A 27,701-nucleotide genomic window follows, 5' to 3' on the forward strand; every position below is an offset into this window, starting at 1 on the left:
TTGTTTAACACTGTTCTAAAATAAAGTTGCAGGTTTCTAATTCTGACTGTCTTTTTATCACCTTAATCAGAGTTTTGCATACTTTGATCTTTTCATTTCAGCTTAAAGAGCTCAACATTTCTTGTAAGGCAGGTCTAGTGGTGGAGAACTCCCTCAGCTTTTGTTTGTCTGGGAAAGCCTTTATATCTTCTTTATATGTGGAGGACACCTTTATCATGTAGAGTATTCTTGGCTGCAGATTTTTATTTTTCAATACTTTGAATATGTCATTCCACTGTCCTGGCCTATAGAGTTTTTACTGAGAAATCTGATAGCCTGATGGGGGTTCCTTTGTAGGTTACTTTCTTTGTTCCCTAGCTGCCTTTAAAATTCTTTCTCATTGACTTTTAACAGTTTCATTATAATATGTATTGGAGAAAGCCTTTTTGCATTGAAATAGTAAGGTGTTGTTTTAGCTTCGTGGATTTGTATGTCCAGTTTCTTCCCCAGGTTTGGGAAGTTCTCAGCTATTATTTCTTTAAATAAACCCCTCGCCCCCTTCTCCCTCTCTTCTCCTTCTAGCATACCCATTATCCTTATATTGGCTTTTCTAATGGAGTCTGATAACTCATACAGAGTTTCTTCACTTTTTAGAAATCTTAGTTCTCGCTCCTTTCCGCCTGAATCATTTCAAAATTCCTGTCCTCTAGATCTCTTACTCTGTCTTCCATCTGGTCTGCTCTATATCCAATACTTTCTAATGCACTTTTCATCTCATTGGAGTTCTTTAGCTCCAGAATTTTTGTTTGGTTGTTTTTATAATTTCAATCTCTTTTGTAAAGCACTCCTTGTGTTTATTAATTTTGTCCCTGAGTTCATTGAGTTGCCTTTCCGAGTTTTCTTATAAATTGTTGAATTTCTTCATAACAGCTATTTTGAGTTCTTTATCAGTTAGATCACAGTATTCCATGTCTTTGAGTTTCGTTGCTGGAGAATTGTCGTTTTCTTTTTGTGATACTGTGTTGCCATGCTTTTTCATAGTGTTTCATAAAATGTGCCTCTGCCATAACGTTTGAAGTAGCAGACACCTTTCCTGTTTAGATAAGGCTTTGTTTATTTTGATTCTAAGAGTTCAGCTGGTTGGCGATCAGAAGCCTTTCTATTGTTTTCCAGAAGTTGGTGCTGTAACACAAGTTTTTGGTTTCTCAGAACTCACCTGAGTTGACTCACCACCAAAGCTGACTCACCACCAGAGTTTGGAGGATGTGTGAAAAAAGCTGGTGGCAGAGGGGTAGGGAGTGTGCAAGTCTTTGGGTAGGTAGGCGGGTCCTCGAGTGGGGGATCCCAGAAGTCTGTGGGCAGACAGCAGGAAATGCATTCCTTCAGTTCTTTTTGTCTGCCTTCTTCCCTTTCCTTTCTTTCCCCCTAGTCATGGAGGTCTGTCCTCAGAAGTCTAGGTGTTACTGAAGAGCAAAGGTGTCTCTCCAGCTGCAGCCCTTGCAGCCAGGCCGACTTTCATTTACCACTTTCACTTTCCACCTCCTCTGCTAGAGAGATCACTGCTGCCACCGCTGCTGCAACTATCTTGGCTCTGTAGCCTCCTCCGAGTTCCAACCCACCCCCTTTTGGATGCACAGATGGAGGGCTCTCTCGGGTGTTCTGGTGTGCCTTGCAGAGGCACTTTTGTTTGGTTATGGATGTCCAGTTCGTTGCAAATCGAAAGAGAGAGGAAAAAGGAAGGACTCATGCCACCATGATGCTGATGTCACTCTGTTTGGATTTTTAAGTGGTGATATACGTACAGTAAAGTGTGCAGGTGTTTACTTTTAAGAGTAAGCCCTGTAAATGTTGAGATCTGTGTACATTCATATTATCTCCATCCCAGCCAACATGTAGAACATTTCTAGCATAGCATAGAAGTTCACTCATGCCCTTTGCCACTTTATAACTCATTACTCTGAAGTAAACACTACCCTACCATTTTTCACCATAAATTAATCTTACCTGTTCTTGAACTTCATATAAATGGTTTCATACAGTATGTTCTCATCTGTATCTAGCTTCTTTCATATAACATGTTTTTCAGATTCATCCATGTTGTATATGTATCAATAGTTTGTTCCTTTTTTTACTGCTGTTTAGTATTACATTGTACGTAAATACTGAAAATTTATTTATCCAGTGTCTTCATCCATTCTGGCTTGTATAACAAAATACAACAGATTGGGTGGCTTATAAACAACGTAAATTTATTTTTCACAGTTCTAGAGGCTGGAAGTCCAAGGTCAAAGTGCCACCATGGTCAAGTGAGGGTTCATGGCCAGCACCTTCTTGCTGTGTCCTCACCTGGTGGAAGGGGCTAAGGATCTCCACGGGCTCTCTTTTATAAGGCACTAATCCCACTCATGAGGACTCTACTCTTATAACTTACGTACCTCCCAAAGGCCACTCCCTAATAACATCATCTTTGGGGATTAGGATTTCAACATATGAATTTGGGGGACACACAGACATTCAGACCATACCTTACAATCTGTTGTTGTTGAACATTTGGGTCTTTTCCATTTCTTTTGATGGTCATATGTGTTTAATTTCTCTTGGGTATCTACCTACGAGTAGGATTTCTGGGACATAGGATAGTGTATTTTCAGCTTTAAAAAGGTATTGTCTAAGAGTTTTCTGAAGTGATTGTATCAGTATTTCCACTTGTTTTATATTCCTATGCAAATTTGATATTGTTAGCTTTATAACTTTTAGCCATTTTGGTGTCTGTGTAGTGGTCTCTCTCTGTGATTTTAATTTGCGTTTCCCTAATAAGTATAAGATTGAGTATTTTTTCATATACTTACTCTCCATTTGGGTATTCACTCTGTGAAGTCCCTGTTCAAGGTTCTTGCCCATCTTTTCTGTTAGGTCTTTGTATATCTTTTTTAAAAATAATTTTTATTTTACCACTTTATAAACAATATAAGAACCTTACAACAACTCTTTGTGTAGTTGTTATATAGTTTATATATATATATATATATATATATATTTTTTTTGGTGAGGAAGATTGGCCCTGAGCTAACACCCATTGCCAATCTTCCTCTTTTTTGCTTGAGGAATATTGTCACCTTAGCTAACATCTGTGCCAGTCTTCCTCTAATTTGTATGTGGGATGCTGCCACAGCATGTCTTGATGAGTGATGTGCAGGTCCATGCCTAGGATCTGAACTTAGAAACACTGGGCTGCCCAAGCAGAGTGCACAAACTCAACCACTACACCACCGGGCCAGCCCCTAAATATATTCTTTTATTCACACATTTACCCTTTTGCCACCTTTTATTTCTTCCTAATGATCCATGTTTCCATCTGGAATCATTTTTCTTTGGTCTGAAAAACCACTATTAGTATTTTTTGTGATATTTGTGTATTATGACAAAATCTCTCAGATTTTGTTTGTCTGAGATGTCTTTATTCTGCCTTCATTTTTGAAGTGTATTTTGCTGGGTTAGAATTCTAGCTTGGCAGTTTTTTCTTTCAATGCTCTACAGATGTTATTCCATTGTTTTCTGATTTCCATTATATTTGAGAAGTCAGCTGTTAATCTTGGTCTCTTGAATATATCTTTTTTTTCCCCTCTGGCTGCTTTTAAGATTTTCTTCTTAACTTCAGTTTCAAGCAGTTTGACTTTATCTGCCTAGGAGTGGTTTTCTTTTTATTAATGTAAAATCCTTTGTGGGATTCACTGAGCTTCTGGAATCTTGATTGATATCTTCCATCAATTTTGGAAAATTCTAAGCCATGACTTCTATAGATATTTCTTTTGCCCTATTCACTCTCTACTCCTTCTGGGACTCTAATTGTGTATATCTTAGACTGTGTCCCACATTTCTTTTATTCTCTATCCTGTTCCTTCCATTCTTAGTTTTCTTTGTGCTTAATTTTGATATTTTCTATTGACTTGCCTTCAAGTTTATTAGTCCTGTTTTCTGCTGTATCTATTCTGATGTTAAGTACATCCAATGACTCTTAATTTCAGATATTGTCTCTTTTAGTTCAAGAATATCCATTTGAATCTTCCTTAAAGTCTCTGATTCTCTGTTGAAATTTCTCATCTTTTTGTCTATCTTTTCCTCTATTTTCTTTAACATGTTAGTAACAGTTATTTCAAAGTCCTTGTTTGCTCATTCCAACACCTGAATCATCTGTGAGTCTGTCTCTATTTCTGTTGTTTTCTTTTGATTATTGATCACACATTCCTGCTTTTCCAAATATCTCATAATTTTTATTGTATGACAAATATCGTGAATAAAAATAAGACAGAAAATGGTGTTTATGTTATTTTCACTACAGAGAGGATTTTCCTTTCTTTGTCCAATCAGGAGTTGCTCTAGGTCAAGGCTGGGTTGCAGTTTTAATTAGACTTGGCCTGCCTCCTGTCTCACAGGTCATGGAGAATTGGATGGATCCTGGTTGGGGCTCTTTCTCCCTCACTGTATAAATGGTGGGAGATTTATTGTGTCCCTCAGCCTCCTACCCCAATGCCACTTCCAAATTTAGCAGATGTCTTGATGGGGATACGGATCATGTGTTTGAGACAGTCCCTCTTTCTGGAGCGTGACTGTCTCTGAAATACTTCAATACTATAGGAGATCCCAGTCTGACTCATAGAAGCTCCCTAACTTCCCATGCATTTCCCAGATACAAGAAATGTACCACGAGGAAAACAACACCACGTATTTACAGAGCCTGAGGTTTCCAAATTGTTGCAGCAGCCCCACCCATCCTCCAGAAGCTGTGATTTTTTTTTTTTTTCCCCAATGCAATATCCCTCAATTCAGGGCAACCTTGAGCCTAAGCTTCCTCACAGGATTGGATTCGTTTCCAAAGTAAGAGGCAGCTGTCATAGTCTTTTCACCTCAGGGTGGCTCATCCCTCTCTGATTTATTTTACTTAGTCCTCTTTGCTTTCCCAGATACATGATGTTGGTAAAAATAAGATTTTTACAAATTATGTAGTGTATTTTTATTTTTCTCAACAGGAGCAATAGAGCAATGACCTGTTGCTTCCTGCTCCATCCTATTCTGAATGAGAAATTCGTATTTCCCAGGGGTTTTTTGTGTTTTGAATTCTTCAATATGATCCTAGAGAGTATCATTACATCATTGGTATCATTTATACAAAGCAAACCAAACGAAAATATAAGATCATTGCCTTTTACTGTTAATCTCTGTTTCATACAATGGCATGGGTTAACGTATAAGCAGATTCATCCATTTATCAGCTATATACTGAGCGCCGATGAGCCAGGAACTGTTCTGCACATAACCAGGCATATAATAATGAAGAGAAAAAGAAAAACTACCTGCCCTCGCAGTGCTTACATTCTATTTTGAGAAGACAGACAATAAATCAAATGCTAAGCAGGGTCATCAGCTGAGAATAAGGAAGGTGGAGAGTGTATTAGATTTTTAACAAGTAAAAGAGAAGATGTGAAATGGTCAGTTTAGAGAAGAGAAGAGTAAACGTACTAAGAAATGTTTTAGAATTGCCAGGCATCGCCAAGCTATTTAAGATTAGTACACATGAATTTTAAATGACTGTGTTTTCTCCAACCACGTTCAGCTACTAGGGTGAAAGCACAAAGTAGGAGGAGAGTAAGATTTAGCCAAGATTAAGGCCTTCTTGGCTAAGTACAGCGGAGGAGAGACAGGCAAAGAAATCGAAGGTGTGCGTAGAAAGCAGTTATTGTAGTGATGGACAAATGAATCTAACCCAGGTAAACAAGGAAGAGAAGAGGAAAGACTGGAAAGCATTGGGAATAGTGGAGTGGCACTCTTGGTGGCATTGAGGAATTATTGAAGTGGTCTCTAGAGTAAGTACTCTAATACTTGAAATCAAGATTTTGGAGGGTGTACAGTTATTTATTAATAGTGATAAAGTATACAGTAGCACTTCTCAGTAGGAGAACTGCAAGCTTTTGGGCAGAGTAATTCTTTGATGTGAGAGACTGTTGCACATTATGTAAGGCATTGAGCTTTCCTGGTCCCCAGACACTGAATGTCTGTAGCCGTCTCCTAGCACTGTGTCAGTACCACCCCACCCCAACCCCTCCACCACACACACACGCAAGACATACTTATTTCTAAATTTGCATAAGGTGAGAACCACTGATTTAGGGTGTGACCAGTGGATTTTGTGGTTGTGCTAGAGAGAAGTCTACCAGCTAGGTTGTTTTGGGCTGCAAGTAATAGAATTCTTAAAAAATATGGATTTATTATCTCACATAAAAAGACGGAAGTAGACAGTTTTCAGTGCTGATATTGAGGTTAGTTTCTCTGTGATTTTCTTGGCTTTCTCCTCATGAATCCACAATACTGCCAAAGTTCCAGACTTTGTGTGTTGACACATCCAGAGACCAGAAAAAAAGGAATGTTCATTTAAGGAACCTTCTCACTTAATAGGAGATTAAACCTTTCCAAGCGGCCCCCTAGTGGATTTCTTCTCAAGGCAGTCTTAGTTCTAACCAGGCCGCATTCTTAGTTCTTAACCAATACTGGCAGTGTAAAGTGGGAAAACCATGATTGATTTAAACCATCCTCAATTTTAGCTGGGCTCGCCTTGCCTATGCACATTGTAGCCTGACGTGAATTTGGTTCTTAAGCAAGAAGAGAGGAATAGCTGCCAAGTAAAAAACAAACCCAGCAGTATCTGTCACAGGGGATTTGTCTGCCTGCCTGAGAAGCCAGTGTTTGGTGGCTTGTCTATTTTGATGTTAAAGATACTAAGAGTGAAAAAGAGAGTTGTAGTGGGAAGAAGGGCAGTGAACAATGTGTGAGATCGTTATTCAAGAAGAAAATCAGACAGGAAAGACAGTGGATAGTTACAATAAACAGGTCTTTCAGCAGACCTAGGATTTATCGGGGGACAGAGGGCACAAAGAGGAGCAGGTGTGCCCACCCCACCTCCATACCCTGCAGTTTGTGGGGTGGAGCAGGAAAGACAGCGCCTAGTAATGTCCACTGGGTATTTTTATGACTCTCCATTTTCTATTCCCAACTTAGATTTCTTTAAAAAAATGAAAGATGTTCTTTTAAACATAATAAACACAGAAAGCATCAGTTTTTAGCATGTTTTGAATCCAAAGAAAAAGAAATGTCTAAGAAATATGTATTGGATGTAGAAGATCATGATTAGATGTACAATATGGTATATCTTACACCTGTAATTCAAATTAACAAATATTTGATGGCAACCAAGTGTACGAAGATAACGATGTTATTCTCTGTACAGGTGGTAAAACTCTCCATCCTCTGAAGGTCATAGTCTTTTGGAATTTAAAATATATATATAAATAATATAAGTAATACATATGGTATTAATATAAGTTGTATAAGTAGTAAGTTATATAAAGCCTTATATAAACAATGTAAGTAACTTAATGCAATCTATAATGATTTGTACTAACGAAACATTATGGTGCAATAAAGGCTTAATATTGGCGGGGCTAGCCTGGTGACATAGTGGTTAAGTTCATGCACTGTGCTTCAGCAGGCCAGGGTACACGAGTTTGGATCTCGAGCACGGACCTGTGCACCACTCATCAAGCCATGCTGTGGCGGCATCCCACATACAAAATAGAGGAAGATGGGCACAGATTTAGCTCAGGGCCAATCTTCTTCTTCTTCAAAAAAAAAAAAAAGCACAAAGCTGGTTCCCAAACAATACCCACTGTAGATTTAAAAAAAAAAAAAAGAGTTACTATCGGGGAACCCTGCATAAGATAGCTGAATAACTATTTTAGGACAAGGGTGGTTTCATTTCTGACATAAAATGGTTTTAAAGTTTTCTTTTTTTCCATATCTTTTGATGCTGAGAATAAGCCTCAGTAGAATTAATGTTTCTTTAATATCTTACATCTTCTGATTAGAACCACAAGATAAATTAATAATAATCTCTATTTTAACTAAATTGTTGAGGAAAACTCATCTATAGGTGAGCCTCAACTTTCATATACAAAATTTGGAAGGCCAGCAGTTCTACCTATTATATATTAACATCTCTAAACCTTCCTTCACACACTAGACTCAGTTTTTCATTCATCGTCTGACACACAACGTTTTGGGTTATCACATGATGACACTCTCTGCTGGGATGAAAGGGGCTGAACAGTTGACTCACTGGGAGAGTGTTTAAAATTGAAAAGCTCACATGTTAGAAGGTGGCTTCTTTCCTACATGTAATTTTAAAGACATATGCAGTGGAGTTTTGTGACTTAATTTTAATGTGTTTGCATTGCTTTTTGTCAAGGTGGTTGTTTTGATCAGTAGAATTGTGTAAGGATTTCCCTAGAAAGATGTATGTTGCTATTAGTTTAAAAAATTTAGAGTATCATCATATTTCTCATTCTGTCTTTTATTGGTTTTTTTAGAGTCAACGCAGACTGTCCAAGCTCTGCAGTATTCAACTGCTGATGGTCCACTCACAGCAAGCAAAGATTTAGAAATCAAAAACTTAAAAGAAGAAATCGAAAAACTAAGGAAACAAGTAAGAGGTAAATTTCTGTGACAAACTATTAATTTAGATTTTTAAAAGTTTATTCACACACAAAACATTTATTGAGGACCTATCATGTGTTATGTAGTGTGGGTTATATGCCTCAGAGGGAAAAACAAGTAAGAGGGTTTCTGCTCTTATGGAGCTCACATTTTGCTCTAGGAAAAAGATAAACAGTTTTTGTAATACCCATGAAAAGGCTGTAAGAAAAATAAGCATAGGTACTTGGAGAGTACATAGGAGGCGCACCTACCCAGATTTAAGTTAACAAAGATAACTCTTTTGGAAGACATTAGTTTGGGATATTTAGTTGGAATTTGCCTGGCATATGTGAGTAGGGGAAGAGCGTTGGGGTGAGGAAGAAGAACAGTGTAGAGTGGGGATTACATGTATACAGATGTCGAGCCATGTGAAAATTTGTTTTCTTTGAAACAATTCATTTTTCAGTGTATTGCTGAGCTTAATTAAGATTAATTTTGACAATTGTTGATATGCCTATTATATCCATTCATTCATTTATTCCATTCATTCAACAAATATTTTTTGAGCACCGACTGTGTACCCAGGTGTCATTTTAGACTCTTGGTATGTAGTACTAATCAGAATGACAAAAATCCTTGTCCTTGCTAGGGTGGAAGGCAAACAGAAGACATAAAACAATAACTGTATAACTTTCTAAATAATACGTTATGTAAGGAAGTGATAGGTGCTTTAAAATAGAGCAGAATAAGGAGAGTGGGTCAGAAGTGCAAGGTGAAGACTGTTCTGATTTTAAGTAGGGTGGTCCAGGTGTAAGCCTCATGGAGAAGGTGACATGTGAGCAAAACTTGAAGATGGAAAGGGGCTTAGCCATGCAGTTACATGGGAAACACGTGTTCCCAGCAGGAGGACTAGTCAGTGCAAAGGCCCTAAAGTCAGCATGTTCCTCATGAGTTCAGATAAAACACAGAGGACAGCATGGCTGGAGCGGAATGAGCAAGAAAGGAGAGAGGAAGGAGATGAGGTTAGAGAAGTAAAGGGGTGGAGAGAGGTTGTTACCTGATCAGTAGAGTCCTACTGACTAGTAGAAGGTCTTTGATTTTTTCTGTGAGTGAAATGGGAGCCTCTTGCAGAGTTGAGAGTCATGGTGCGATCTTGGTTATGTAGAGAAACAGAGAGGAAGAGAAGGTACTGTTTTAGCTAGGATGGTCCAGCCCCTCCAGAAATGCATTTTAGGCCAAAATAAGTGAAGGAAAAGTAAGAATCTGATACAGGGTCTTCTATGGAAAGGACTATTTAAAATGCCGTATTAATACTTTGCTTATATTAAATGCACATGGAGATTTTAAATTTGAGCATAATTTATGCTGTTCTGTTTTTTAAGGGATTCTCTAAGAATTTTCTCTTTATCAAAATTTTATAGCTTTATCTTTCTAAAAATAAGTTAGATTAAGAATGTGATAAGCAGAATCATTTGCTTTGATATCAGCAATAAAATATTTTTGGTGACAATGAATGTGTTAGAGTTCTTTGACACTAAAAAAGCAGTGGAACACAAGACCAACTAGGATGGTCAGTGACATATCTTCAGAGAGGTAATACGGATTTGGAAAACATTCATAAGCCTGTCTCATTTATTAGTTCTAGAAAAGTTTTTGAAAATCTTTTATAGATTCCTTGTGATTTTCTGTGCTGACCATCATGCATCTGCTAATAAGAATAGTTTTATTTCAGCCTTTATGGTCTCTATGCTTTTTATGTCCTTTTCTTCTCGAATTGCACTGGCTAGAACTTGCAGCAGTGTGTTGAAGAAGAGGGGTGAGAACGGACATCCTGGCTTTCTTCCCTGTCTTATGGGGAAAGCATGCAGTCTTTCACCATTAAGTGTAATATTTGTTGTAGGTTTTTTATAGATGCTCTTTATCAAGTCAGAAATTCCCTTCTATTCCTGTATTTCTAAGGGTTTTTATCATGAATAGGTGTTGAATTTTTTCTTCATTGATTAATATGAACATGTGATTTTTTTTTTTTTCTTTATTTAACCTGTTAGTATGGTGGATTAGACTGGTTGATTTTGAAATATTTGAACTAACCTTACGTCCCTGGAATATGTACATCCCTGGTCATGGTATATAATTATTTTTATATATTACTAAATTCTATTCTATATACATGAGTGATATTAGTCTTTGGTTTTCTTTTTTCTTTTGTACTGCCTTTGTTTTTTTTTACTGAGATATAGTTGACATATGTAACATTATATTAGTTTCAGGCATACAACATAGTGATTTGATATTTGTATGCGTTGTGAAATGATCACCACAGAAGTCTAGTTAACATCCATCACCACACACAGTACAATTTTTTTTCTTGTGATGAGAGCTTTTAAGATCTACTTTCTTAACAATTTTCAAATATACAATACAGTATTACTAACTGTAGTCACTGTGTTGTGCATTACATTCCCAAGAATTATTTGTTGTATAACTAGAAGTTTGTATCTTTTGACCACCTTTCCCCCTTTAACCCACCCCACACCCCTCACCTCTTACAACCACCAATCTATTCTCTATATCTGTGAATTTAGTTTTTCTTTTTTAGATTCCACATCTAAGTGAGATTGTATGGTATTTGTCTTTCTCTGTCTGACTTATTTCACTTAGCATAATGCCCTCAAGGTCCATTCATATTGTCACAAATGGGAAGATTGCCTTTATTTTTATGGCTGAATAATATTCCATCATATATATGCCTCACATTTTCTTCATCCATTCATCCCTTGATGGACACTTTGGTTGCTTCCATGTCTTGGCTATTGTAAATAATGCTGCAGTGAACATGGAGGTGCATCTGTCTTTTCAGGTTAGTGTTTCTGTTTCATTTGGATAAATACCCATCAGTGGAATTGCTGGATCATATGGTAGTTCTATTTTTAATTTTTTGAGGAACCTCCATAGTGATTTCCATGGTGGCTGTACCAGTTTGCGTTCCTACCAACAGTGCACAAGGATTCCTTTTTCTGCACATCCAACACTTGTTATTTCTTGTCTCTTGGATGACAGCCATTCTAACAGGTGTGAGGTGATGTTTCATTGTGGTTTTGATTTGCATTCTCCTGATGATTAGTGATGTTGAACACCTTTTTGACTACCTGTTGGCCATCTGTGTCTTCTTTTGATAAGTGTTTATTCAGATCCTCTGCTCCTTTTTTAATCAGATTGTTGGGTTTTGACCATTGAGTTTTATATATTTTATATTTTTATATATTTTTTATATTAACCCATTATCAGATATACGATTTGTAAATATTTTCTCCCATTTAGGTTGCCTTTTTATTTTGTTGATGCTTTCCTTTTCTGTGCAGAAGCGTTTCAGTTTGATGTAGTCCCATTCGTTGATTTTTGCTTTTGATGTCCCTTGTGTAGCTGTGGTATCAACATAATGCTGGCTTTGTAAAATGAGTTTGGAAGTATTCCCTTCTCTTGCATTTTTTTGGAAGAGTTTAAGAAGGATTGGTATTAATTCTGTTTTTAAATGTTTAGTAGAATTCACCTGTAAAGCCATCAGGTCCTTGGCTTTTCTTTGTTGGGAGGTTTGATTACTGATTCAGTATCCTTACTCATTATTGATCTGTTCAGGTTTTTCTATTTCTTCATAATTCACTCTTGGTTGGTTGTATGTTTCTAGAAATTTATCTGTTTCTTCTAGGTTATCTAATTTGCCAGGATATAAATGTTCATGGTAGTCTCTTATGATCTTTGTATTTCTATGATGTCAGTTGTAATGTCTTCTCTTTCATTTCTAATTTTCTTTATATGAATGTACTCTCTTTTTTTCTTAGTCTAGCTAAAGGTTTATCAATTTTGAATGTCTTTTTGAAGAACCAGCTCTTAGTTTCATTGATCCTTTCTATTGTTTTTCTGGTCTCTGTTTCATTTATTTCTGGTCTGATCTTTATTAATTCCTTCCTTCTACTACCTTTGGGCTTAGTTTGTTCTTTTTCTTGGAGTGTAAAGTTCAAGTGCTTGAGGTATAAAGTTAGGTGTTTGAGATATTTTTTTTTTTTAATGTGGATGTTTATCACAATGAACTTCCTTCTTAGAACTGCTGTTGCTGTATTCCATAAGTTTTGGTATATTGTGTTTCCATTTTCATTTGTTTCAAGATATTTTTTGATTTCCCTTTTAATTTCTTTTTGTCCCATTGGTTGTTCAGGAGTGTTTTGTTTAATTTCCAGATTTTTGTGAATTTTCCAGTTTCCTCCTTTGTTGATTTCTAGTGTCATACCTTTGTCGTTGGAAAACATCTTTGGTATGATTTCAGTCTTCCTAAATTTATTAAGACTTGTTTTGTGACCTAACTTTTGATATATCCTGGAGAATATTTCCTGTGTGTTTGAGAAGAATGTATATTCTTTTGCTCTTGTATGGAATGCTCTGTATATGGCTGTTAGATTAATTTGATCTAAAGCGTAGTTCATGTCCAATATTTCCTTATCAATTTTCTGTCTAGATGATGCATCCATTATTAAAAGTAGGGTATTGCAGTCACCTTGTATTATTGTATTGTTGTCTATTTCTCCCTTTAGATCTGTTGTATTTGCTTAATATATTTAGATGTTACAATGTTGGGTGCATATATATTTATAGTTGTTATATCCCCTTGATGAATTGACCCCTTATTATTATATCATAACCTTCTTTGTTTGTTGTTACTATTTTGGACTTAACATCTATTTTGTCTAATATAAGTATAGTTACCCTTGTTCTCTTTTGGTTTCCACTTTTTCCCTTCTTTCATTTTAAGCCTATCTTTCTTCCTAAAGCTGAAGTGAGTCTTGTAGGCAGCATATAGTTGGGTCTTGTTTTTTTATCCATCCAATCACTCTAGGTCTTTTTATTGGAGAATTTAATCCATTTGTATTTAAAGTAGTTATTGATAGATAAGGATTTACTAATCTCGTCTTATTGTTTTTCTGGCTGTTTCGTAGTTCCTTTGTTCCATTCTTTCTGTCTTCCTGACTGCTTGTGAATTGATGATTTTCTGTAGTAGTGTGCTTTGATTCCCTTCTCTTTTTATTTTGTGTATCTACTGTAGGTTTTTGCTTTGTGGTTACCATGAAGCTTACATAAAATATCTTAAAGTTATAACAGTCTGTTTTCTGTTGATAACTGTTTATTCTGTTAATTATGTAATTGTTTTAAATATTTCCTCTTTATCTGTTTTAGAAGCAAATCAGACAAGGTTATAATATTTCCTTCATCCATGAAATATAATTTGGAAAACTTAAGTGGATAAAAAAAATCATATTTATCCGTATTTTTACTTACCATACTCTTTTTTTCCTTCCTGATATTGCTGAGTTCATTGCTTTGTTGTTTGCTTTCTGTTTAGAGCACTTCCTTTAGCCATTTTTTAAAGATAGGCATGCTTCTAACAAATTCTCCTAGTTTTCCTTGTTCTATGAATGTCTTTACTTTCACTTCATTCCTAAAGATAGTTCTCTTGTTTTAGCATGTGAAAAATGTCATGCCACTTCCCTTAGGACTCATGGTTTCAGAGGAGAAATTCACTGTCATTCTGAGTACTTTTCTCCTTTATCTAAGGTGCTGTTTTTCTCTGGCTGCTTGCAGAGTTTTTCTTTAGTTTTCTGATGTTTAGTGGTGTGTTTTGGCATTGATCTTTTGGGGTTTATTCTGTTTGGTATTTGTTCATCTTCTTGAATCTGTAGATTTATGTCCCGTCAAATTTGGGAAGTTTTCACTCCTTATTTCTTTGGGTGCTTTTCCACACCTGCCTACTTTCTCTTGTGAGACTCTGATGACGTGCATGTTAGCTCTTTGTTACTATCCCACAAATCCCTGAGGCTCTGTTCATTTTTGTTTTCATTCTGTTTTTACTTTATTGTTCAGATTGGTTCATTTCTACTGTTATATCTTTCCAGTTCACTGGTTCTTTCCTCTCACCCCTCCTTTGTGCTGCTGAATCCACCCTCTGAGATTTTTATTCATTTCTAATATTTCCACTTTGTTCTTTAATCTTCTAATTCTTTGCTGAAACTTTCTATGCTTGGGTCTTCTGTTTGTTTCAAATATGTTTATTATTGTTCACTGAACCATTTTTATCACAGCTGTTTTAATGTCTCGTCAGATAATTCTGACATATCTCTTATTTTATTGTCAATATCTATTGATTTTCTTTTCTCATTCAACTTGAGATTTCTCTGGTTCTTGGTAGGGTGAGTAATTTTTGATTAATGACTCTGGATCTTGTTTAAAGCTTCCATTTTATCTGACTTTTCTTTTCTTTCTTTCTTTCTTTTTTTTTTTTTTTTTGAGGAAGATTAGCCCTGAGCTAACTACTGCCAATCCTCCTCTTTTTGCTGAGGAAGACTGGCCCTGAGCTAACATCCATGCCCATCTTCCTCTATTTTATACATGGGATGCCTACCACAGCATGGCTTTTACCAAGCGGTGTCCTGTCCGCACCTGGGATCTGAACCGGCAAACCCCAGGCCGCTGAGAACTGGAATCTGTGAACTTAACCGCTGCGCCACTGGGCCGGCCCCTTAGCTGACTTTTCTTGACACCACTCAAGCAGTGGAAAAGAGATTGCTGTCTCCTTACTGCCAGGTTGAGGTAGAAGTCCGGTTTCCCTACTCGGCCTCCCTTGAGGCCTAAAGAAGGGCTCCTCGTTACTCCTAAAGAAGAGGTTGGGAGTTCTAACACCCCACCCCCACCTGCTTTCCACTGACGCTGGTGGGAGTGGCCTTATTACTGCTGGGCAATTATTCTTACTCTGTTCTAACACCACCTCAGCAGGCAGAAAGTAGAGATCCTCCTCACTGCTGGGTTGGAGTTGGAAGTCCTGGTTCCCCATGTGGTTTCCACTGACATGGCTTGTGGGAGGGGGCTTGATACCAGCCAGTGGAGTTGAACATCCTGGCCCCCTACTTGTCCTTCTATGACTACCCTTGAGATGTGTTTGAGCGCTTCATTATAACTTCATGTGGTTGGAAATCTAGCTCCCTACTTGTCTTTTGCTGACACAGATGAGATTGGGGTCACAGTTTTTTCTGGGTTGTTCAACTTGAGTAGAATAGTTATTTTCTAAGTTTTCTGTCTTGCTAGTTTGCCCCTTTCCTGGTCCTTTGGCTAGAAAGAATAGGCTTTTGTTGGGCTTTTATTGTCTGCCTTTATTGGTATTTCTGGCTTGCGGGCTTCTTTAGCTCTAAGTCTGGGAAACATGAACCAAAAAGAAAACCCAAAATACTTACCAGTATTGTTCCAGTGTTCCTGACACCACTGTGTCAGGTTTCATTGTCCCTAGCCAGTGATCCTTTTTCTCTCCAAATTTCAATCTTCTTATGTTTGTTTTATGTATAATGTCCAGAGGTTTTGGTTGTGCTTAATAGGAAGAAGGGAAAATACTTCTGTTCCATCATTCTTGAAGCAGAAGTTTCCAGAGTAAGACTTTACAGTGTAAATCTGATCCTGTCACAGCTTCAACATGGTTCTAGGTATTTTTGCCCCAAGTGTCTTTGCAACACGCAGTTTAGCCACATTTTCACTGCACAGCTCTGCAGCAATTTTGCCATTGCTGGTTGACAGTTTTGGCTTCATTAGGTCACAAATGGTTTTTTTAATGAAACATGAAAAATGTTTTTTTAATGAAACATGAAAAATGAATAACAAAATTAAAAAGAATGAATAACAAAATGAATAACAAAATTAAAAAGACTTGGCTATGAAAAATCAAAATACAAAATATTTGGATACAAATATTTGAGTATTTAAATGTGTGTAGATTCATGCCAATAATGTGCAAAAAGCTCATTTTATTTTGTGGATTTTTACCTGAGCACTTTGTCTTCCAAGTCATCCATTCGTGGTATTATACATTTATTTTTTTCACTTGTTGATTCATCTCCTTGTTTACCATCACACGTTTTTTTCTTTGCTTTGCTAAAATGTCTTCCATCATTAAGAGAAATATCAATTTCATCAAAATACTAGGATGCATACTTGTAACCAAATGAAAACCAATATGAACTAAGTGAAAACCATTTCTAATCAAATGAAACCAAAACTGTCAATCAACCAGTTACTTTATCTCTTAGGGCAAAATTGTCTTTACAGCCAATTAGTTGTGCAGCGAAAATGTTTGTGGTGAATCTGCCTGCAGGAAAGATGCTTATGGCAAAAATACCAGACACGCTTCAACACACATGCTTAAATATCTTCAGTGGATCCCCATTGCCTCCTGGGTAAAATTAAAGTTTCTCAGTTCTGATTATAAGGCCCTTCATTATCCTGCGTGTATTTACCTCTCTGGCTCCATCTCTTGTTACTCCTCCCTCACCCACTGATTCTAGCCATAATGTGAACTACTTTTAGTTTCACTAATTGCCTCCAGGTTTTTCACATTATTTTGTTGTTATTTTTTTCTTTTCTTTCTCCACCCCCTCTTCCTTCTTTCCTTCCTTCCTTCCTTCCTTCATTCATTTTTGCATGGTTGTTTGCTGGAAACATTCTTCACCTGGCAAACTTCTGCTCCTCTATAAAACTTTACCCAGTTGACATATTTTTTTTATTTGTATATTCCTTTATTTCCCTTACTTCATCACTAGACTATATTCTTCTTGAAAACAGCAACTTTGTTTCATTTATTGGTATATCCAAGTGCCTGTAATAGTATTTGGCACATTAAAAACCCTAAATCAGTATTTGTTGATGAATGAATAAGTGAGTAAATGAAACCTCACTCTTGGAAACCTTCTCTGACCACTTCCTAAGTTGTCTTTCTATATGGTGTCTTTACAGGCAATTCCCAACACACTTTCATCCCTTACACACAAATAAATGGTCCCTGGAAGGAGTCACCCTAACTGGGGAAATTGTTTACCACTAAACTCCTATTGTTTGAGATTTCCTTCTTTTACTTTATTCCTACCTATGGGTTGCTTCCATCTTTTGTTTATTATGAATAGTGCTGCTATGAACGTGAGTGCAGAAAGATCCGTTCAAGTCCCTGTTTTCTCTTCTTTTGGATATATAGCAAGAAGTGGAATTCCTGGATTATATGGTAATTCTGTGTTTAATTTTTTTAAGAATTGCCATACTGTTTTCCACAGTGGCTATATCATTTACATTCCCACCAGCAACATTCATTTCATTCTTAATTCAGTCCATAAACATGTTTGCTGAGTTGCCACTATGTTCCAAGAATTACATTAGGTGCTAGAGGCATAGTGGTAAGGTTGAGGATAAAATCTGTGTCTCATTCCTAATTACACCCAAGCTGTCTTAAATATTTTGACGTAAGAACTGGGGATAAAAAACGGGCTCCCCTGAGGACCCGCCTGTTGAGTAGCCCCAGCTTGAGCCCTGGATCTAAGGGAAAAAAGTGTCCAAATCACCTTCCATCTAATGTTCCTCTAGAGACTTCTTAAGTCAGGTCTTTGTGTAAACAGATACCCACTGTTAATGTCTTTATATCTTTTCTTTTCCTGTGGCAATGTTTTCCAATATTTTTAAACTCCTAGAAAAATTTAGTAAATTATAAATTATAACTGTTTACAATTTCTTTTTATTATCTACTTTCCTCATCACACTCTAAACTCCAAGAGGGTAGCACAAAGTTTCCGGGTACCATATAATGGACACTCAGTACATTATTGTTGACCATCTGCAGACAAGAATAAAAATTCATACTTTCATCTAATATTTTTATATGAGAAAGTAAAGGAATGCTTTTTTGTTTCCTAAACAAAACATTTACTGTAACTTATAATGTGCTTTATAACCCCCATTCTTTTATTACCTCAAGGTTGGTGGTTTGGGCCTCCATGTACTGTCTGAGTCTCACTCTTTCTGTTTCTCCCTCTGTCCCTTTCTCCTTCTTTCTGTCTCTCTCTCTCACACACACACACACACACACACACACACACTGTCCTACGTCGTGTAAGTAGAGGAGGAGGATAGTGAATCGAGGAGGAGATGATAGGGAAACGTGTTTTTCCCCATGATGGTTATAAGTAAGATCTCTTTGTGACTCAGAAGAGTTATGAATTATTTTAGGAATAAGAACATAGTGGAAAGAGAGAGGTGCTGTGACTCTTCTGCCAGCCTCCCTCCGACTCCAGTCTTAGCCCTTCTGCAGCTTACTGGTGTTCCGCTTGAAGTCCTGCTTGAGTCAGGGGCCCCCTTTGCCCTTCTCTTAATCCCTCTGGCGCCCATAACCTGCCGCACAATTTACACTTGATTTTCTGCTTTGTTTGTGATTTAAAGAGTGTTACTCTTTTCTTCCTAACTTATCTCCTTCAAGACAGAGACCATATTTTATATTTCTCTTATATGCCACACAGTGCAAAGAAAATCACTTACTATGTATTATGCCTTCATGAAATCCTCATTACTAACAGATCGAACTTCAGAATTCTGCTAGCACCAGTGAGCTAAGAACTATTTAGAGGGTATGAGCTAACCCACTTTCCTAGTGCTACTTTTTCTATTTATTCACTAAAACTAGTTTTTCATAACTTTATCTAAATGTTATGGCTAATTGTGTTGCCTGAGATATATTTGGTAGTCTTTGAGGGTTCTTTCAAAGTTTTAATTGAATTTATTATTTATTGTATGAAAGTAAAGGCTCCTCTGCCTTAGCCATTTTACAGTGGTTGGCTGAAGTTCAATGTATTCTGGATTTTTCTTGATTTTGCGTTTTTATCTTTGGAGAATGCAAAATTATATGTATTTCAAATTACAAGTGCTATACTTCTCTCCCTATTGGAGGATTTTATAAATAATTGGATGGGTGTGTCTCCTCCAACACTTCTTTATCCAGTACATTTCCTCTTATACTTCTCATAATTTACATGTTGTTGTTTACATGAATATTTTGAGCTTTTTAGACAGTGTCTGAAATATGGAATATGAAAATATGACATAGAATTCTGACATAAACATATAATCATATATTTCATATATATGATTAACAACTCTATTGCAAAGCAGCCACAGTGAAATGGCTGGGATAAAACTAAAATTCAGCCTATATTGAAATAAAATAAGAAAAACATCATTTAAGCCTATTGAAACTATCTCATGTAATTCATTTTGCTATAAACTTTATATGATGCAGACATTTTATGAAATACTGATTTCATTTTTGTTTCTAACAAAGAGCAGTTAAGTGAATGACTCAATTTGCAAAAAAGTTTAACATGCTAGGGAGGAACTCTTCAAAGTAGAAGAAAGGAAGTGAGTGTTCTCAGAAGGGATTACTGAATGACCATATTAGTCCTCTAGATCGATAGACTTTAACCATGAAGTTTAATTAAAATGACCCCAGAAATGACAGAAGTCAGCTGTGTCACACACTAAATGTTGACTCCAAATTATTAGAAATAGCAAACTAAATTGATATCTACTTTACAAATTGTTGAAATCCTAAAATAACAGAAAAATATCATTTGAAAAATGTCTGGAAAAATTAGTATAAACAGAAAATTTCCCACGTGAAATGCTGAAATTGGACAAAATGATAAAATATAATTTCTGAATATGACTAAATACCCTGTGATCCTTAAGATTAAACATCCTGTGATCTTTTAGTGTTCTTCAAGTAAAACATTTATTAAATTATACTATTAAGACAAAATTAAAACTAAATGCAGCTTGGCGATATTTTAAAAAATTGTTAAAACTGTGCTATCTATAAATGTATCTAGACTTTCAAAATACCTAAGATAAATAAACTTTTAATAAATCTGTAGGTTTAAGACCCTGAATATCAGTCAGTTATTTTGTTTAAGGAATTTAGAACCAGTTAGTGTGTGATACACTGATGAGTTTGTGACTTTTTGACTACAGGACTCGTTCATACCAATGAAGTGCTCTTTTCAGTAGAACTAACATGGTACAAGCACTCCTTCATTTACTGAAAGCAGCAGACTCAGCAATGGGCAACGCTTTGCACGTTCATTCCCACACTTCACTTTGCAAATGAGTGCCCTGGAGATCTTGTTAAAGTACGGACTCCGAGTCGTTCAGTGTGGGGTAGGGCCTGAGATTCTGCATTTCTAACAAGCTCCCAAAGGATGCTAATGCTGCTTGTCTGGGGATGACACTCTGAGTAACAAGGTTGTAAAGAATAGAGAATATCCAGAACAAAAGTAAATGTATGTGTTCAGATTTTTCTGTTTTCACTGGCTTCAGTTCTTTAATTTGCTAACTTTTGTTTGATGCCAGAAATATTTCATATAAATCCTTTTTTTTTTTCGTGAGGAAGATTGGCTCTGAGCTAACATCCATTGCCAATCCTTCTCTTTTTTTTTGCTTGAAGAAGATTGTCGCTGAGCAAACATCTGTGTCAATCTTCCTCTATTTTGTATGTGGGATGCCACCACAGCATGGCTTGATGAGCGTTATGTAGGTCCGTGCCCAGGATCTCAACCCATGAACTCTGGGATGCTGAAGTGGAGCATGCAAACTTAACTACTACACCACCAGTCTCACCCCTATTTCATATCAATTTACTAAATTTTAGTTAAGCATATGTTAAAATTAATAATTTTATTTTGTTTCATAACTCGTCTGAACTGGTAATGTTAAACGTTGTTTAATAACAGCGCTTTCAAGTTGGAGAGGTTGATGCAAGAATTCCTGGGCTCTAGTCTTATCTGGAACTCATTTAGCAATGTGACCTTAGGTAAGCTATTCCATTTCCTGAGCCTTAGTTTCTTCATCTGAAAAATGGAGGAACTGACCTAGATCAGAAGTTTTCAAATAATTTAGTTTTAGAAATTGAAATTTATTCTTCAAATCACCACTAGTGAAACCAGTCTGGATGATCTTGAATCACAATATTAGAAGCAAAACCACCTTAAAATAATTTGACTAACATCAGCACAAGAATGCTAACCAATAGTAGAGGAGAACGTGTGTGTTTTGTTTGGTTGGTTTCATCTTTTTTGTTAGTTTTAAGTTTTTAATTGGTTCTGAAGGTACCGTTTTTAGAAGTATGGTCTTTTTTTTCTGATAGATATGTAAAGCATTTTTGCACCGAAGTTTTGTGCAAAAATTTTGCACATTTTCACACTGGCATTAGCTGTACTCCATCTTTACAGTGAACTGAGAAACATTTAATTGTCATGAGTCATAGTGGGATGTGGTGTCAGTAAGCCTAACACCAAACTCAAAATACTTTATTTTTTAAAAAATTTACTTGTTTTAAACCTTGGTTTCAAGCATTTGTTTTTATACAAATAGTAAAAGAAACATTTTCTTCTCTCTTTAGAATCAAGTCACTTGGAACAGCAACTTGAAGAAGCTAATTCTGTGAGGCGAGAACTAGATGATGCTTTTAGACAAATCAAGGCTTATGAAAAGCAAATCAAAGCATTACAGCAAGAAAGGGAGGACTTAAATAAGGTAAAAATATATGGATGGATTGTGACAGCTTTCTGAATTCTTCACCTGGTTTAATTTGTAGACTGAAAGCATTCATAATGAATTATAATAATATATACTATATTTTGTCTACAAAAAGTTGGTCTAAAAATTCGAGAATCATTTTAGTGTATGTCTTTGGATTAATAGCGAGTAATGGAGAAACTTGATGTTCTTGAGGCTCTAACGTTCAGAATCTTTTGTTCTTTTGGAAAGTTAATCAAAGGACTTGATTAAAGTGAATGTTATTGAAAAAGAAATATTATTAAGGAAAGGAGAATAGTAAAATCTGTTTAGTGTTTATGGAAAAATAAAAAGTACAGGCATATTTTCATTGTGACTTGCTGTTACAACATTCTTAAAAGATTATAATAAAAAATTTCTTCATGATTTATCATTTTTATAATGATTTATGATTTTAATGCTTTAGTGATTTTTTAAAATGTCAGTTTGTCTTTCATAGCATGGATGAACAATTAAATTTTCATAAGAACTTTGTGTGATACTTAAACAGTATTATAAGCATCACCAAAATTTATTAATAGCTAAGGCACTGTAACAGTACAATAGGGTAAATAATATTCAAACACTAGAGAAAAATACTGTACTTAAATCACACACTGTGTGTACTTTACCTTTCATTAACAAATTAAAAAATGTTGGAATTAATAGTAGCCAGTTCAAAAAAGAAATGAGTGGTTTATGGCATAGTATAAATTGTATTTAGTGAAACAGTATATAATGCATTGATAATACAGAATGAAGTCCTTCTGGGCAAGATTTATAAGTCTTGCTGCCAATAAAGAAATGGAAGCAATTAAAAATAACCGTTTGCTGATGAATCAAATCAAAAAGACTAAGAGAGAAATCTGTAAAGTTTAAATTGAGTTAGATTAGTATGTTTTTACTTTTATCTTGATGCAGTTTCAAACTATGTAGTGTATAGATCCATTTAAATTTATGGCAAATTTAATGGTTTTTGTAATTTATAGCATATTCTATTTGTTTTAATAATATTATAGTAATATTAATGGTTAACTATTATATATTTAAAGGTAGGATTACTCAGCCCAACTTAGTTAACATAATAAGGATGAGAATCTGATTTTTAAGTTTATTGTAAAAGGTATTTTGCCAATTTTTAATGTTTTAATATTAAAAATCCTTCTAGTATATTTTGAGAAGAGGGTAGTGCTAAAAAGAAACACTATATTGATGAAGAAGTTTAAGTGATTTGCTTAATATGTTAAGCAGCAGAGATTCTTTTTAAGATTTTTTTAATTTAATGCATATAAAAGAATAAATGTAACATTCTGTAAGTTTTGATGCAAACAATAAAATGAACACCTGTGAACCTACCATCTAACTTAAGAAAGAGAATATTACCTACTTTGTGGTGTAGCCCTGGGTAGTCATTTCCTATCCCTGTCTCCTCGCTTCCCTGAAACTGGTAATTAATTTTCTGAATTTTATGTTAATCATTCCCGTACTTAAACATTTTTTAATCACATATTAGTATATCTCTAAACAATATATAATTTAGTGTTGCTTGTTTTTGAACTTCGTAGCATATGCAACCTTTCGCAATTTGTTTTTTCATTCAATGTTATATTTCTAAGATTCATCCATGTAGCTGTCACTTTGTTGCTATATAATACACCATTATGTGAACACCCCACAATTCATCCAATTTTTTGTTCACATTTATATTTGCATATAATTGATATTATATATCAGTTATAAATTACATATTTATAATTGATAGCTACTATTAAGTGATACCGCTTTGAACATTCTTGAACATGCATCCTGATACACACACATGCACAAACAGGAGTAGGATAATTGGGTCATAGCAACGCAAATACTCTATTTTTTTATAACAATACCAAATCATTTTCCACTGATTGAACCAATTTATACTCCTACCAGTAGTATATAGGAGTTTTCATATTCAACAGTACTTAATATTACTAGATATATTATTTGGGGCCAACCTAGTTTATATTGATATTTTATGTATAAAATGATGTTTTATTATGGCCTTAATTTGCATTTCTCAAATTACTAATGAGGTTGACTATCTTCACATATGTCCACTTATCATTTATATTTCTTCTTTTGTGAAATGACTCTTACTCTCCTTTGTGCATTTTTCTGTTGGGCTGTTTGTCTTTTTCTTATTGGTTAGTAAGAATTCTTGAAAATTTCTGGATGCGTTAATTTTTTATCAGTTATGTTACAGATGTCTCCCAGTTAGTAGCTTGTCTTTTCATTTTCTTTATGGGATTCTTTGATTAACAAAGGTTTTCAGTTTTAATTTAGTCAAATTTATCAATCTTTATTTTTATGATTAGTGTTTTTGCTGGCTTGTGTAAGAAATGTGATGTAAAAAATAATTCTCCTAAATTTTTATCTCAAATTTTTTAAGTTTGGTCTTTCATATTTAAATTTTTAATATACCAGAAATTTATTTTTGCATGTCACGTGAGATAAGAATCCAATTTCACTTTTTCCCTGTATGGCTAACCAGTTGTTCATTTACTAATTGGGTCCTCCTTTCCCCACTGATGGAGTGTCACCTCTGTCATGTATTAAATTTATGTTTATGCACGAGTCTGTATCTCAACTCTCTATTCCTTGAAAGCTGTTGTGGGATTTTGATTAAAATTGCATTTAATCTATAAAGCAATTTCAGGAGAATTGACATTATTACAATGTTGAGTCTTTACAGTCTTACTATCCATATTTATTAATATTATTTAAAATGCACAGATTTTAAGAGCGGAACAAATTGTCATGATTTACATACAGCAAAAAAATAACCACATGGCTCCTCTGTGTGCCAATTCTTACTTCTGGGACCACTCAGTGAGAGCTGGATGGATAAAACCCTACACATACAGAGTCTGTATTGTAGACGAGGAGCCGCGAGGAAGGGAATCAGGGTGTTATATAGAGGAGAGGGGCAGATGCTTCCTGCTTCCACCATCTCCACCCACCCTTCTGAGAGTCTCCTTGGAAACCTAAAGGCAAGGGTCTAGGACCCTTTGGCATAGAAATAAATCACTCCACTGGAAAGACAAGCCCTGCTCTCCAGCTCTGTGCAGAGGATATCTCCCTGGTCCAGGCTCTTATCTCCCTCCCACCCCTCTGAAATGTAAACACATATGTCCAGGACTTAAATCTCTTTGGAGTTTTCTCACTATCTAAATTAATCATAAATTACTTTAAAAGGCTTGCTTTTCCCCAGGTCCCAAGTTTCAGTAAAATTGCTTAGAAAAGCCAAACTATACAAAAATGTAAAAATATTTTCTTGACAGCTCCACAGTCTTTTTATCCACAAACATGGTATACTCTCTGTCTTTAAAGTCTTACAGAATGGTTTTCTGTAAAATTTTATACAGATCTTGTTTGCCTTTCCTTAAATTTATTTTTCCCAATATTTTTTCGTATTTTAAATATCTTTAAAAATTATGTTTTCTAGCTGATTTTGTTCTAACATTGCTAAACTCATTAATTGTAATAATATGTTTGAGATTCTTTAAGGTTTTCTGCAAATAATGACAGTTTTGTTTCTTCCTTTTTTGATTTTTATGACTCTTCTTTCTTTCCTTTCTTACTGTATTAGCTAGGACCTCCAGTACCATGCTGAATAGAAGTGTGGTGGCAGGCATCCCTGTCTTATTCCTGATTTCAAAGACGATGCCTTTAATATTTAACCACTAGTAATGTTTTCTGTAAGTTTTTGGTAAATACTTTTTATCAGGTTAAGGAAGTTGTCTTCTGTTCCTGTTTTGCTAATCATTTTTATCAAGAATGGGTATTGAATTTATTAAATTGTACTTTTCTGCACACTATTGCAACGAATATCTAGGAATTTGTTAATGTCTATTGCTGTAATAATATAATTGTTCTCCTTTAATAACTTGATCTGGTGAATTACATTTATAGATTTTTTCTAATGTTAATAGGAATATAATAAAAATATTATAACTACATAATAATAATAACTATTGTTATTGTTATACTCATTTTACAAATGGTGAGGCTGAACACAGGGAAGTTAAGTACACTTGCTCAAGATCGTAGGGCTACAAAGTGGTGGAGCTGGAATTTTGACACAAGGAGTCTAGTTCCAGACTTGATGCTGATCCATGTTATACATCACTGAAACTAATTAGCTAATATCTTTTTTTAGCATTTTTAATTTGTTTTTGTCAATAAGATTGGCTTGTAATTTTTTTCTCTTATCTTTCTGGTCTTTTTTTGATACCAAGATTATACTGGTCTCATAGAATGTGTTGGGTAGCATTGCCTATTTTTCTGTTCTCTAGAAAAGTTTGTGTAAGAGAACCATTTTGTTCTTGAAACATTGGGGGAATCACCTGTGAAACCATCTGAGCCTGGAGATTCTCTCCCATGAGGGAGTGGGGAAAGTTTGTTAACTATTGGTTTAGTTACTTTTATTGTAATAGGACTATTCAGGCATTCTATTTCTTCTTGAAACACTTGATAAATTGTACTTTTGTAGGAATTTGTTCATTTCATAAGCCAACAGATTTAGTAGCATAAAGTTTTTCATTGTACTTTTATTATTTTTTTAACACTTTCAGATTTGTATGTATAACCTCTTTTTCTTTCTTAATATGGTTTCTCTGTGCGTGTATTCTTGTTCCCCTGTTTGATCTCACCAGATGTTTGCCCGTTTTATTATTTTTCTCAAAGAATCAGCTTTTGACTTTGTTGATCTTCATTATTCTCACATTTCTTTTTCATTAATTTTTGCTTTTATCTTTATTATATTCGCATATTGAGGAGAAAGGTTAATGTGTTGTTCTATCTCTAACGTTTTGTGTGAAATTCCATTGAACTTCAACCTCTTTTTTTAGTTTTAATGTAATTATTTCAGGCGATAAATTTTCCCTTAAGTATACCTTTTACTGCATCCCCAAGTTTTAGTATGTACTAGACATTTTTATTGTTTTTTTTATTTTCAAATTTTTTTAGTTATAAATATTTTAATATCCTTTATGATTTTTCTCCTTGAGTTGTGGAATTTAGCCTTTTTATTTTTGATTTCTATTTTAATGGTAATGTTACAAAGAACTTGATTTGTATGATATCTGTTCTTTGAAATCTACTAAGACTCACTTCGTGGCCCAGACTGTTTCACTTTTAAATGTTCAATATATGTTTGAGGAGAATTTGTGTTTCCAATGTTGGTGCAAGCTGCTATATATGAAACTTGTTAATTGAGCTTTTCAAATTTTCTTTATGTTCAGTATTTTTTTAACTGCAATCTATTAATGATTGAGAAATTGAAATTTCTCATTATGGTGATGTGTTCACCTATTTTTCTATGATGTTCTAACAATTTCTTTTTAATATATTTTGAGAGTATCTTTTGGAATGCACAAAAGTTTACAATGGCATTTCTTCCTAGTGAATTGAATTTTATCATTGTGTGGTGACATTCCCTATTCTTAATAATGCTTGTTCTATTAAAATCTAAAGTTTTGTTTCTTAATTTGGTATAACAAACTGCCTTTAACTGGTGAATGTAGCCCTTTTATATCTATTTTGATTACTCCTGTATATGGACATGTTTCTATCACTTTTTGCTTTCTGTTTGTCATGCTTTTCAATGCTTATCTTTGTCCTCTTTCTTGTTTTTTTAAAAATTGTAGTAAAATATATATACCATAAAATTTACTATCCTAACCATTTTTTAAGTGTACAGTTCGGTA

At 35.0% G+C, this 27,701-nt stretch overlaps 1 protein-coding gene across 21 annotated transcripts in view; it reads left to right on the forward strand.

Annotated features, from left to right (window-relative positions):
• Nucleotides 1–27,701, forward strand: part of CDC42BPA (CDC42 binding protein kinase alpha) — a 327,011-nt gene that overhangs the window by 183,486 nt on the left and 115,824 nt on the right. For all 21 annotated transcript variants that reach the window (XR_011434078.1, XM_070255597.1, XM_005607958.4 and 18 more), the window contains 2 exons: nucleotides 8,397–8,519; nucleotides 21,800–21,933. Coding sequence is in view for 20 of the 21 variants with exons in the window: in XM_070255597.1 (XP_070111698.1) it covers nucleotides 8,397–8,519; nucleotides 21,800–21,933 (257 nt within the window). In the remaining variant the exon portion in view is untranslated. The remainder of the gene's footprint in view (nucleotides 1–8,396; nucleotides 8,520–21,799; nucleotides 21,934–27,701) is intronic.

The sequence above is a fragment of the Equus caballus genome, chromosome 30, assembly GCF_041296265.1.
Source record: "Equus caballus isolate H_3958 breed thoroughbred chromosome 30, TB-T2T, whole genome shotgun sequence".
In the NCBI taxonomy this organism is placed as follows: domain Eukaryota; kingdom Metazoa; phylum Chordata; class Mammalia; order Perissodactyla; family Equidae; genus Equus; species Equus caballus.